We start from the raw sequence: 14,316 nt of genomic DNA on the forward strand, positions 1-14,316 counted from the left end.
CCCTGATTGCACCTTGGATCTTGACCCCTGCTTAGTTTTGGTTATGCACCTGTCTCTGGCCCTCAGACCATTGTTCATAGCTCTGGAATTCAACTTCTGCTTAGTTTAAGAATATAATAACATAAGGATAGCCTGTTGGATCAGGCCAGTGGCTCATCTAGTCCAGCATCCTGTTCTCACAGTGGCCAACCAGATGTTTGGAGTCTACACATCTGCTTCTTGTTTACTTTGACTGATAGTCACCTCCCCCAGTTCCTGGAACCTGGCCACCTAGAGCTTGACCCTTCCTGATGCCTGATATATATGTACTGGCTTGCAAAAAGCTAAGAATACACCTTTTTCAGTTTGTGGAAAAAAGAAAGGAGACTGCAGATATTCAAATATTCCCTCAGTGGAGGGAAATGAGAGTGATTTGCAACTGTAGTTTTCTGGATCTATCCACGTGGAAATTTTTATTAATGCTAAGATCTCCAATGTATTACATTTTGTTTTAGTAGGACTGTCTTGGCAGATGTCATTGTTTTTAAAACAAACCCTTCACAGTGAATTATATTTTACCCTAAATGCTGTGTTTATTTGACTACAGCAATTCAAACTGTTACCAAGCTATTAAGAATTAGAGGCTACAATGGGTCCTGCTCACATGCTGTGCAGCTGCTAGCTTGCTTGTTAACAGAGTAGCAGCACGCAATGATTTAAAATGGAAATATGGTTTGTAGAAATGGAAAATTAGAGTATTTCCAGACACTTACCTGTGTAAATCTTCTTCTGCTGCTTCTGTAAAATTGACAGTGTACTTCACTGTTCGGGCCATCAAAATTCGAATGTCAAATGTGTCCTGAAGGTTAAAAAAGGGGTTGGAGAAGAGAGAGATGTAGTCTCATCAAGCATTTCAAGATTATAAAACAGATAACCCCACCCCCAAACCATATAGTTTATCTTGGTTCTTCGTGTATTTTTTTTATACTGTTCATAGCTCTGTTAAAAGCAACATAAACTTCATAATTATTATTTATACTAGAACCCTGAAGTAGGGAGGTATTTTTATGGGGAAGGGCATTTCCAACCATCATACCAGTGCTGACTATACCAGGTATAGCCAATGTGATATCCTCCAGATGTTGCTGAGAAATGGCCGTGTTTTCTGAGGCTGATGGGACTGGAGTCCAACAACATCTGGAGGGCATCATATTAGCTACCCCTGAATTAAACAGTTAGAACCGTACAGCAGTGAATTTTAAGTCCTTACTTGCACTTCCTTGTGCTTATCTCTAACCCACAAAACCTGCTCATGATTATTGTGGAGAAATCACCTTTTAAAATGTGTTTACCTGTTTTGTATAAAATATATAAAAGTTTATTGGATATGTGGGGTTATGTGAAGGATTAGGTTTGAAATACTGGGCATCCATTGGTGGCTGGCAGTTGGCAGATACTTAGTTGCAGGAGACATTGATTTGGGAAGCTGTAGTTAGAGGATTGTAAAATTTCACTTCTGATTGGCTAGCTGGGTAGATATTTTGGTCACTCATTGGGTGGGAAACATGATCTGATGAGGGAGTAAGCATTCTATCCCACTCAGTTTTGATTGGTTGAAACGTAGGTTGGCTGGAACAAAAATAGGCCAGTTCTGCCACTGTTAATGGTCAGAGGAGAGACTAATGATCAGCAGCAATAGCTGCTGGGAAAGACTTAAGTCTGGAGCTGAGGCAGGTGGAAAATGGACAACAGGTTATAGTAGAGGCTAAGCTATAGTCTTCCCGAAAGAGCTGAATCACTGGCTTAAGCTGAAGATTGTCAGAGAGGCCGTTAAAGGGGTGTGAGCAGTGAGGAGAATTCAGCAAGGAGCTTCTGGAGCCAACCAAAGAGAGAACTCTCTGCAAGCCTGGCTCATAGAAAACTAGCATAAGTCCTCTGTACCCAGTGGTGGTGAGATTGACTGACTGAGGAAGAGGGCTATGGGTAACTAGCATATACATTTGATGGGGGGGAGGGAATAAACTAAGCTTTACAAACCAGTCTTGTGTAAGCTTCTCTATAACCAACTGCCATTTAAATTAACAGTAACCTTATAAGAGCAAGCATAAGTTTTAGAGAAACAGCAAATAATTTAAGTATAGTATTTATCTTACACCATTATAGTTAATAATGAACAAAGAACATCTTGTTACTTTTACTTACTTATAAAGTGAGTCTGGCTGGTTTTGTACCATGTCTAAAGTACCACAGCTACTGGGTCATAAATTAAAGTTTTAGTAAACACCATAGTATAGATATATGGCAGCAGCCGTTAGAAGGATTTAGTGCAACATTGGAAGTAAAGTAGGAACCCTTCCACACACTTGGTGAATCAGCAGTAGTAAACAGAAGCTGGTTCTTCAATTATTTAGTGGTATTACAGGGGGATCAGAAGGAGAAGTCCTGGGGAAAGGGATCTCTATCTCCCCCCCTCCCCCAAGAGTCCCTCTGCAATTATACACTGGTCAATGGAACATACTAGAGAATATTTGCCTTAACAGAACTCCAAACAGTTCAAATTGTTTGCTCAGTTTTTCTTTGAAAAATTACTTCGTTGTGATCAAAGGAACTACGTGCTGTTGCATATTAGCTAATTTTGATCTTAAGGGAAAGCAACAAAAAAGTGACTTGCAATTATATTCTATTGCAGATACCACCTCTGTTCTATAGCAATCTTGCAGATAATAAGAATAAACAAACAGGATGCGCTACACACAAGCTGCCTCATGCTTTTAATATTGTATATTCTGTTCTTAGATATACTTTTTGTATTTATTTATTTTTGGTCAATGACCGTAATAAAGACTGACTGACTGACTGACTTCTGCATTCATTTCTGGAATATATTTTAGACTTATTGTTATTTTCAACCATACTCTTCTTAAGTTGTTATCACTGTTTTAAACAGTAGTAAGTCCAAAGATACCTACCTAGTGGGTAGTTTCAGAAGATCAAATGAAACACACACCTGCCACTGGTACTTTATTGTCTTTGTAAGACACACAATCAAATTCCGTGTTAGGAGGAATTCTGTGGTTCTTCCCTCTGGATGTGTTTTTTAAGTCCTAAGTACTCCAATACAAGACAAATTTATACTGCTGCAGCATTAGGATATCTGGATAGTGACTGCTTAATTTTTCTCCCTCAGTTTATTTTACAGCTCAGCATTGCCCTAAGTTACTCCTTCACTGAGGTGGAGAAAGATACAGGTGTTTTTTCCTGTGCCTTGCAAGGGAAAAAGCAGATGGGGAAGGTTGATTTTGAACTAGAAAAGGACAATAGGGAAAATGGCTAAGCAGCCATTCACTATGCACTATTGATAGGCTCTGTTTCTGCAATAATCAGATTTTCCATCAGATTATAATTTCTGATATTCTCTATCTTTGCAGAGAATTTTAAAGTAGCAACTCTCCATGCCTGGCTTCCGATTCATTCTTTTTTTCCTATTCTTTTTATTTAAACTCGCTTTGAAATCATCCATAGTGTGAGTGATACTTTTATTGATCTATTTTCCATGTAAACTCTTCAAATGTGTTATTCCCTTTCACTGATGTCAATGAAGTGTTGATTGTAACTGACAGACAGAAGCAGCAGGGGGGAATGAGGTGTTGATTGTAAGCAGCAGAGGGAAGACACTGACTTGATTATCTGCCTTAATCTGCTCTGCCATGCACTTGAAAAAAATGTAAACAGGCAATAATTGCAGAGTTCAGAATAAAGATCAACACCAGTAATATCAATAATTATCTGCATATCTATATTTATATCTATATATCTCACAGGAGATTGGAAAAATGAAAAGATATCAGAGGAAAAAGGCATCAGATCGCTAATTACTATTATGGGGCCACTTTTAAAAACAAAAAGTAAAAAAGGAGAGGTTTCCATCCCTCCTATGCACTCTTCTTCTGCTCAAATGGAGGCTGTTCCAGATTGCTTTGGACGAGTTCTTTTTTAACATCGGAATCATGAAACATCATTTAATATGTTAAGTGTGAGCCTCAAACAGAAACCAAGAATTGTATGCTAACTTTTGTTAAGAGTACAAATGGTGCTATGTGGCTTATTTGGCACCAGTACAGACATAGCAGAGTTCAGCTGCTAGGATCTTGGAGAAAGTTGGATTGTTAAAGCCTATATCCACAAGGGCTATGTGTGCATTACAGGCTTAAGCAGCAAGGCTGGTTTTTGTTGTTGTTGCTGCGTTTCAATCAGGGATGTAGCGAGACAATTTTCATCGGAGGGGCAGAGACAAAAATTGGGGGGCAGAAGGGTTGGGGCATTGGTCACTATAAAAGAAGTTTCTGGGGGAAAATGTTTTCATAGGTAATGACCCCTCCCCCAATTTATGCATTTTAATTAGGAACTACGTCTTGTGAAATTTACAAAAAGCAAATCAGTTTAAATACAATATTGTCCACATGCAAAATAGTTGTATAAACTAAATAACAGTGACTAGGAAGTAAATGTATATCCTGCAAGTCATCCTATGATAATGATCTGAACTGTTAATAAAGTCTAATGCACCATGATTTCTCTGCAAACTTGCAGAGGAACTCTTCACTTGAAATTCCTTCAAATATGTTACTTTCAAAAGCCAAGATTACTAAATTTGTTTTTCTATGATAAAGCATTAAACACTTGTATGGTGTCAGCGCATGTGTCAAAGTTGAGAATGAATTTTCACACACAACTGTAGATGCACCAAAGGTGAGTCCTGCAGCATACAAAGTGTGCATGTGCGGAAAGGCTTCCTTGTACAGGTACAATGTTTTACTAAGCTCGTGAACTGTGAGATCAGTTCTCCTGAGGCAGCTGCTTCCTGGAACTAATTACCCTGGTCTCCTTTGCCATGCCAGGAAAGATTTTAAGAGAAATTTCACTTTAAAAATTAAATTAATGCCTATAAACAGGCCTGGGCCAATCAGCTAACACTGCTTCTGATGGGTCTACCAGCAAATGTCACACACCCTATTTTGGTAGTACATAAGTTCGCATGAGAAAAGTTAAATAAGGTGAATTATTTATAATGGTTTGCACAGTTGGGTAGAGGTCTAAAACTGTTGCAACTAGGGTTGTGAAGTCTCCGGTTTTTGCCCAGATATGCTGGTTTTCAGGGGTTCTCTCTGGGTCTCTGGATGAGTCCCAATCTCTGGACTCTTAGCTTTCATTTAAAAAAAATAAGTTTCTAGGCATTATGGTTCAAGACATATACACCAAAATGTTAGCCCCCCCAACTTCTATTGGTATTGTCTGCCTTAACCCCTGCCCTTTCAGGATTGAAGCCAATAAGTGAAGTCAGGGTTATGATTGACAAGGGTTTTGCTGACCTTCAAGCAATAGCTAAACCCCACTGCAAATTCTAAAAACAGTTTCCTTTTCCTGCTTGTCTGCATATCAGGAATTCAGTAAATTTATAGCTTTCAGCAACATCAAGAGTACTTTCTCTGTGCAGAAGATCTGCATGCATTGGGACTTGCTTCTGAGTAAACATGCATAGGATTGCAAAACAGCTTATAGTGGCATGATTCTGAATTTTGGGTTGGGTATGTTAAGTTCCTTATCATTGAACTGTAGTCCTGCGCACAGTTCCCTATTTCAGTAAGCCCCATTGAATACACTAGGACTTGCTTCTGAGTAAACATGTATAGGATTGCACTATAAATTATGTATCTTTCACACAATGGTTGTATGTTATTTTTTCCTCTATATTTTAAGTATGCCCTTCTTCCTTATGGTAGTCATGGTCTCCCTCTGTTGTTTTCACCCTGAGGGGCAGATTAGGTTGAGAGATGGTGAGTAGTCCATGGTCACCAAGTAAACATTGTAGCTTATTTCCATTTTAAAAATTAATTAATATGATTTATATGCAGGCAAAGTTTATGAAGTAATGCAGATCCACATAATACATTTAAGGCATATCCAATTCACATTTAAAGCACATGACTTCTCCTAAAGAATCCTGGGAAGTGTAGTTTCCTCCTCACAGTTATAGTTCCCACCACCCTTAAACTACAGTTCCCATGTGCTGTGGTGGGATTCACATGTTTCAAATACATGCTGAATGTGCTTTAAATGCATGGTATGGATCTGCCCCAGTATGCTGCGCATTCATTAGTAAACTGAAAAGAACAATTTTAAAAGATACTTTTTTAAACAGAAGGGCTGTAGCTCAGTGGTAGGGCACATGCTTTGCGTGCAAAGGTCCAAAATACAATCTCTGGGAAAGACTATTGCCTGGAATTCTGGAGAGCCAATGCCAGTCCATGTTATCAGTACTGAGCTAGATACTACCAAATGGCCTGAGTTGGTATAAGGCAGATTCCTTTGTTCCCAAGGGCCACAGTGACTCTGAAATTTATTTATGTATTTTACTTACAACATTTATATACTGCTTTATTGTAAAAAAAAACCCTCAATAAAGAGTTTACAGAAGGAATTAGAACTATAAAATTATTGGCAAAAACAGGTATTTAAAAACATTCAAAATAATAAAACCAACAGAGTTAAACGTAGATAAAAAAACACAATAGCTTCTACATGACTGGGTAGGTTTGTCTAAACAAAAAAAGTTTTTAGCAGGTGCCGAAAAGAGTACAATGAAGGGGTCTGCCTAATGTCAGTAGACAGTGAGTTCCAAAGTGCAGGTGCTGCCAAACTAAAGGATTGATTTCTTACAAGAGCAGTACTGTGTGGCACCCCTAACATGGAAAACACACCTTGAACTTGGCCTGGTAGCAAATCAACAACCAGTGCACATTTCAGAGCAGAGGTATTGTGTCCTGACAGGGTTTCACTCATGTCAGCAATTGTGACATTCTGCACTAACTGCAGCCCCTGGGTCAGATTGTGCTGCATAGGGATTTCTGTGAGCTTGGCTGACTGGCTGCCAGGATATTTTTTAGTTTTTTGGTTAGGCACCCTGACTGGTTCCAGGATGCTGAATTTTCTGCCTTACTCATAGGAATCTTGCTGTGGCTGGTATGGTATTACATTTAGGAAATCATCACTGTCTTTTTCTTTTTCTGTTTGCATTTCATTTACCTCTGACCTCACTCTCTTACATCCATAGAAGCAACAACAGTGGTTCCATGCACTCAGCTCAGCCCCCTTAATCCCACTGATGATGCATCTTGTTATTTGCATGATGGTTTGTTTCTTGTCCAATAGTGGTAAAAGAGAATTCACATACTGGGAAGTGTGGCTTCAATTGCTGCTGTTCCCAAACTACTGCCTGTGAAGGTAAACCAAACCATGTGTGTTTTCTTTCTGTCCATTATTACTCATGGAATTTGGTTGGCTGTCAAAGTGAGTTTATAGCAGCCTACAGGGTAGGCAGGAAAGGGTAGAGAATCTTCTAACTCTTACTCACTTCTTAAACCTTTCTCTACAGTGAAGGATCAAGTCTGTAAAGAGGTTTGGAGCAGCCAAGTTAAAAGACAGACAGGGCATTCCAGGCAGGGGGTTGCCAACCCTGCTTTGATATGGATATATTTGCAAAGGATCCCTAGTCAAGTCTTACCAACAGCAGAATCCTAACCACATCTACTGAGAAGCACATCCTGTTGTGTTCTATGGAGCTTAGTTCCTTAGTGTGTTTAGAATTGCAGCCTTCAAGGGCATCCATCTTTTCTTCTGAGTGCTCCCATCTAACATCTCCACAACACTAGGCTCCCTTCTTCCTACATTGGCGTTCTGGTGACTGGCCTGGCCTGAGGGCACTTAAACCCTTATTACCAAAAGCAAGTAGGCTAGATTAAACGTTCCCTACCTAGGCTCCCTAAGCAGGTGAGAAGGAACAATTCTGTCACTTCAGCTGGACCTGGGAACACCCTCATTTAGCTAAGATTTCTATCTTAATTTCCAATCAGATTTTTTTTTTGTTTGAGTGGTATGCTCCAATCAACTGTGGCTGATGCTTAATGTATTTTGCTTAGTGACATCACTGGGGCTCACCCAAAATCTCAGGGTTTGGGCTACTTCTGACCTGGCAACCCTAGTTGCAACTAAGGCTGTAGCCACATTATACTCTTGAAACCCATTTTGAAATGGAACTGGATTGAAAGGATTATCTTTTTCAACTTTTTTAACAAACTAGGGAAGAAATGCCCCCCCAACATGCACGCACACACAATATTCCATCTCCCCATTGCCTGGGTTAAGCTAGTAAGAACTCATTAGGCTTTCTGGGCCCTAGAGAGCCAGCTCATTCACCTCTCTGCTGGTTCTCAGGTCCTGCCCTGGACTAGGCTAGGCTGCTGCAGTGTCTAGGTTCAAAGCCCAGGCACACCCACCAGATACACTAATAGCACCCATCACCTACAGAGGCTGCCTGAGCACTACAGGGCAGGGGGATATCAGTGTTGCCAAGAAGAATCTTGCTAAGAAGATCCATGCCCCAAATCCACGAAAATCTGACCGTAACCTACTAGACACCATGTTTGATAACATTTTTGCATTATTGTGAAACACTGTTATGAGGAATTGCTTAACAAGGTGGATAATAGAATTTAAAAGCACTAGCAACTATTGGTGTGTTGTATTTAAGTTTGGAACTGGAGATATAAATATGTGTGTGTGTCTTTTAGATCTGAGAGACATATGGAGGTTTTACATTCCTGGATTTTTTATGTTTAAAAAATACTGTCTATGTGTGTGTGTTTGGTTGGCGACTCTGAGAACAGGATGATGTACTAGGTGGGCCTTTGTCTGACCCAGCAGGCTGTTCCTGTGATGATTATAAGAAGAACTGTTTATACAAAGGATACGCATTGTGGAATCACCTTATTAAATACAAACAGAGATTCCTCATTGGTGAGGCAAGCACACTGTGTGCATGCTCAGGCTATTTATTTCTGAGGCTTGTAGTTCCTAATCAACTTGTCTCCTTTGGTGTTGCTTAGGCTGCCTCACATTTTGATTGCACAGAATATGGCCTGCACATTTTCCTTCTCAGTCAGCCAATTGGCAAGAATCTTCTTGTCTTTATACCTTTAAAAAACAAGCACACCAGAGGATCTGGAGACTTGACTTAAAAATCCTTCTCTGTTTCTGGCTTATTATGTTGTGTAAATTACTCCGGTATCTTTTCAATCAAAGGGGTAGCCAACTTGCCATGGCTTACAGCAGAAATGAAACAATAGTTAAGTAGCACTTTAGAGACTGTACATAAGAACAGAAATGCAAACAATGAAAAATACAAGAAAATATTTGAAAGTAGAATTTATTTTTAGAAAAGGCTAGATTTTGTTTCATTAAATACATAATAGTGGAAGGGGGAGAATGAAATTGAAGTATTTGTAAAAATCGCTACTCTGACGATAAAATGTTTGACATCCACTAGATTTTGCACTAGCCACTAGACAGGAAAATTTGCCACCAGAAGTGTGGCTAAAAACACAAGATTTTAGTGAGAAAATCATTAAATTGCAAACAAATGGGGAGATGCTCTACAATGCATAACAATACAATCCTTCCTACCTTGCCGCACTCCAACTGCAAACTCTTAGGTTTGCCAACTCCCTTCCTCATCCGTCAAGATTTCCCTTCATTCACACTTTCAACTCTTATATTGCTGTGTTTGTTATCTACCTCCTTTTATCCATGAGACAAAGATACTGTGGATTCTTGAGAACTTTATTGATCACATCCAGCCCCATTCTTGGCCCTTTTTCCTCTCCTCCCCTCAACTACTGGGCCCTGCTCAAGACAAACTTCTTAAATTCAGACTTATTAATAGAATACAACACTGTGTTTGCATTCCTTTGGTAACTTTGTCCTGCTCCTCTCTTTGGATGCCTAAACTGTATTTCTAAAAGCTCAAGTGAGTTTTAAGTTACTGCAATGCTAGAAAGTTGGGGACTGAAGGAAAATTTCATTAGGGGGCAGAATTATTATTTGGGGGGCAATGTCCTCATTTGTCCCCCCTGTTGCTACACCCCTGGTTCCAAGTTGATTTTGTAAATCCCAGTGACTCCAGCTGCCCACTCTCTGTACCCAGTTTCTTCACTCCTCCACCCACCCCAACTCATATTGGTAGAGCTTTCATCCCTCCAACTTTGTCCCCCTGGAAATTATCTTGTTGTTTTCCCTGGTGTTGACACTTTAAATCAGAGCTTGGAAAAGTTACTTTTTTGAACTACAATTCCCATCAGCCCCAGCCAGCATGGCCACTAGATTGGGCTGATGAGAGTTGTAGTTCAAAAAAGTAACTTTTTCAAGCTCTGCTTTAAATAATAAAAGTGAGTAAGAGGAAACAGATCCCCACTTCTTGTTTACAGAGACTGAAGGGCAGAGATGAACATAGATCTCTCTCTCTCCCCCTCCTCTTGTTTTAAAATGCACAAGGTTTGCAATCCTAACCCATTTACCAGGTAGTAAGCCCCACTGAATTCAGTGTGGCTTACTTCTGAATAGACATAGGTAAGATTGCAGTGGGCAGGCAGGAAATAAGATGCTCCTCCACAATACAGACACACACCACTGATGTCAGGCATGTGGGGCCACCCTCAGGAACAGTTTCCATTGTATACACCGGGATTTGCCACTCAAACAGCTATAAAGGCGGAGTGAAGCTGGTTTTGTTTACACAGTATCAAAACACAGTATTTCAGATTGGGCTGATGGGAGTTGTAGTTCAAAAAAGTAACTTTTCCAAGCTCTGGAATAAACTAATGGTTTTGTGGGTAATTGTGGGTGACTTTGTGTGTACCCAGTTTCCAAGACCAGAGATGACTAAATTTTAAGCCAGTAATATGTCCCTACCCTAGAGCACAGTAAGAATTCAGAAGTTATCAGTCTCCTGATCAAAGCGTTTCCATTAGCCACATCTGGACGGAAACTGATTGATCTGCTGATCAGTTGCAAATTCTCTTTGAAGCTAATTTTTTTTTAAAAGACGCACTTAAGCTACTCCCACCAGGTTTCACAGTAAAGAGGGTCGGGGTTTGACTTGCATCATGTGCCCCCATTTTCGGAAGAGAGAAGTGGAGACACACCGGCAGAACACTGAGTGTGTTTTTATCCCTGGTCTCCTGATAACTCCTAGAAACCCCCAGATGCGGACACACCCTGCCTTTGCAGGATGATATGGATGATATGGAAGAAAGGCAAAAGAGAAAGGGAGAAATTAAAAATGACTTACTACAATAGGTTGCCTAAAGTACTCATCTATGGCTGCATTGCGGAGACTGGACAGATTGACTCCATAAAAACACTGCTGGTACCTAGAAGGAATAATGCAGTTGTAAAAAATGAAAATTGTACTACGACATCTTTATAAGCTGCTCATAACATCTACAGATCCATGCATATTCTTCAAACAAACCATGAAGCCTGATCAGAGCATGCTTTTGATTTGCAAAAATACCATCTTCCCATTCAGCTAATCTCTTCATACAGCATGCTGATTGCGGGTAATTAATTGCGTACTGGACCAATGAACTCAGCAAACAATGGTAAGATACTGTTGCTTAATTCTCGCAAGAAAGAGCCCCACTTTGACTCCTTTTTCAATTTCTAACGCACTGGAAGGGTTTAAAAAACACAACAAACCACACATGAGAGCAGCATACAACTGAAGAAACCAAACAAACATTAGAACTTTCCCATCATTGTCAATGTCAAGTATCTATTTCCCAAGGCTCCAGGAGTGACCATTTGTTGAGGTTTGACTAACGTTAATCAGGGACTGAAGATCTAGAGGAAAAACTTGACATTTGTGTCTGTTCAGCAATCTAGGGGAACACAAAAGTGACATCTATTTTTCCAAACATAAGTGCCACCAAGATGTATGCCCAAAGATTAAGAGCAAGCTCAGATGGCTGAAAGCTTAGAAACGGGGGCCAAGATTGAAAGGCAATGAAGCGCAGGAATATCACAAATAGCACTGGAAGGCTGGTTAGTCACAGAGATCTTTACTGGTGAACTCTAAAAACGCTTTAAAGTGAGGCAATACTATAAAAGCTGAAAGGAATTATTTTTTTAAAAAGTGCAATTAGACCAGTTGCTTCCTGAAGATAAGAATATTTTCAGGACCATATAAAAAGGAGGTAATTCCAGATAACAAAGGCTGATGTTCAGAAGAAAAGAATTATTTTTGTTACAAATATCACTTGTTTGCAGAGCATACGAGGATGCAGCGGAAATGCAACTGGATATTTGGAAAACCAACAAAGTTTGGCTAACCTTTGGGATTTTATTTGCTTGCACTAGAGACTATTTCTGTAAGAATGCTACTACAAGGGACCCAATATCCAGAGCAAGCACAAGACAAGACAGAGGGAAGGACTAAGCTAGGTGCTGTGTCTTGCTGCAATGTCCCTAAGAAAAACAAAAAATGATATCCTTGTAAACTCTGGTGTATGTTATGCTTCAATAAGGAAAGGCAGAGATTTAATTTCTTTACTTTGATTAATTGTAAAACTGAGGCTGCAATCCAACCCCCCTTTGCATCATGCTAGAAGAGGGGGTGTATTGGGTGGAGGTGTCCCTCTGCATAGATAGCCCTGCCACCCTCTGTCCACGGAGTGACACCAGTATCACTTCACTGGCAGGGAGCTCCCTGTTTTGCCTGCCAAACATGGAGGCAGGCAGAAGTGCCATTGGTGGGATCCCCACTGGTGGCAGCCCATTGAAAACCCCAATCCACTGGACCCCACTGTCAGCATGAGCTGAAAAAGGTTCCCCACCCCAACTATAAATTACCCCACATTATTTTATTTCTTCTTTTATATATCAATGTTTCATTTTGAAATATAAAATATATTAAAACTTAAGTATCACCAGTGTCTTAGGTCATAAATTTAAAATGTTCCATTAAAACTATGTTTATATTGCCATATTTTGTTTTGTTTTTTTGCTAGATTGGTGCCAAAAATACAGGGGGGAAGCTAAGCATAAGATTCATAAATGGAGTCACTATGCTTTTCCACGCGGAGAGATGTAGCAAGAGAGAGAATCCCAACACCACATCAGCATAGGAATTTTATGTGCAAAATACAGAGTCAAAAACCTCTACCATTTGTCACAGAAGACACAAAGGAGGCAAAGCAAAATCCTCCACATGCCACCAGATGTGTACAAAAAGCTGGATTTTTTACAGCAGCATGCCTTGTAAACTCAATGAAGTCACGAGATATTCTTTCATGAAGTACTTCCTTAAATGGATCACTTGGCCATATCAGAGAGGTTTGTGCATCTTAGTAAAGTTAGCAAGAAAATGCATAACAGTTAACAGATTCATTCAACTGTGTCTTTTTGATACTTTGATCAATTTAAGGATCCAAACTCTCTTTTGCCTTTTAAAGCCCTACAGCATCACTTGGGAAGTGCATGCTACGTTACCACTGTTCACACATGCCAAGGTCCATAGAACTTGAGCAAGCACAGCTGGGAACCAGTGCTTGTTTGGCAGTAGATTCCTGGCCTCAGGTGTATCAGGATCTAATACATAACACTATCCAGGTTTCTGATGCCACCATCTGATGTTCATACAGTTTTAGAAAGCTACTAGTGTATATGTGTGCACGCATGGATATATAAGGTCAGGAAACTGCTGCCAGACATACACTCCCCAAGACAGTAAGAATTGCTGCTATATATCACACAACTAAAAAAGAATTTAAGTGGAGCTAGTTGTGCTGTGAGAATCCAGAGAGAGAGAAATACAGTTTTCTAAGCCTGTGGAAGAGGGAGTTGCAGCCCTTGCCTTCATTTTGAGTGGCATGCAGCATGCAGAGATAAGAACATAAGAAAAGCCTGCTGGATCAGGCCAGGGGCCAAACTGGTCCAGCCTCCTGTTCTCACAGTGGCCAACCAGATGCCTATGAGAAGCCTGAAAGCAGGACCTGAGCTCAGGAGCACTCTCCCCTCCTGTGGTTTCCAGCAACTGGTATGCAGAATTATGCTACCTCCAATCATGGAGGCAGAGCATAGCCATCATATTTAGTAGCCACTGGTAGCCTTTTCTTCCATGTATTTGTCCAAGCCTCTTTTAAAGCCAACCAAGTTTGTGGCCATCTCTGCCTCCAATGGGAGAAAATTCCATAGAAGGTACAGTTTGTACTTACCATAAACGCTAGTTCTTCATGAATGACAAGAGGTCTCCACGTGAGTTCTATAGCTCCCCCTACAGCTCAAAGACAGGAACACCGCAGGAAACATTTTTTGCTCCTCCCTCCTTGCTGAGGCTCAGTTTTCATTCTTGTAAAGTTCTGCCAACAGCCTCAGCTCATTATTTTGAGAATATAGGGGAAAAAACACAACAGGTGTTAAGAACATGCAAACATGTAACAGTAA

The 14,316-nt window shown here is 40.2% G+C and overlaps 1 protein-coding gene across 3 annotated transcripts in view; it reads right to left on the minus strand.

Moving 5' to 3' along the window:
- The window catches only part of LOC133385633 (histone-arginine methyltransferase CARM1-like), a 161,944-nt gene that overhangs the window by 41,307 nt on the left and 106,321 nt on the right, over positions 1 to 14,316 (minus strand). For all 3 annotated transcript variants that reach the window (XM_061629058.1, XM_061629074.1, XM_061629065.1), the window contains exons 8-9: positions 11,162 to 11,243; positions 753 to 838 (exon numbers count right to left, since the gene is read on the minus strand). In XM_061629058.1, coding sequence (XP_061485042.1) covers positions 753 to 838; positions 11,162 to 11,243 — 168 coding nt within the window. The remainder of the gene's footprint in view (positions 1 to 752; positions 839 to 11,161; positions 11,244 to 14,316) is intronic.

Source organism: Rhineura floridana, chromosome 1, assembly GCF_030035675.1.
Source record: "Rhineura floridana isolate rRhiFlo1 chromosome 1, rRhiFlo1.hap2, whole genome shotgun sequence".
Classification (NCBI taxonomy): domain Eukaryota; kingdom Metazoa; phylum Chordata; class Lepidosauria; order Squamata; family Rhineuridae; genus Rhineura; species Rhineura floridana.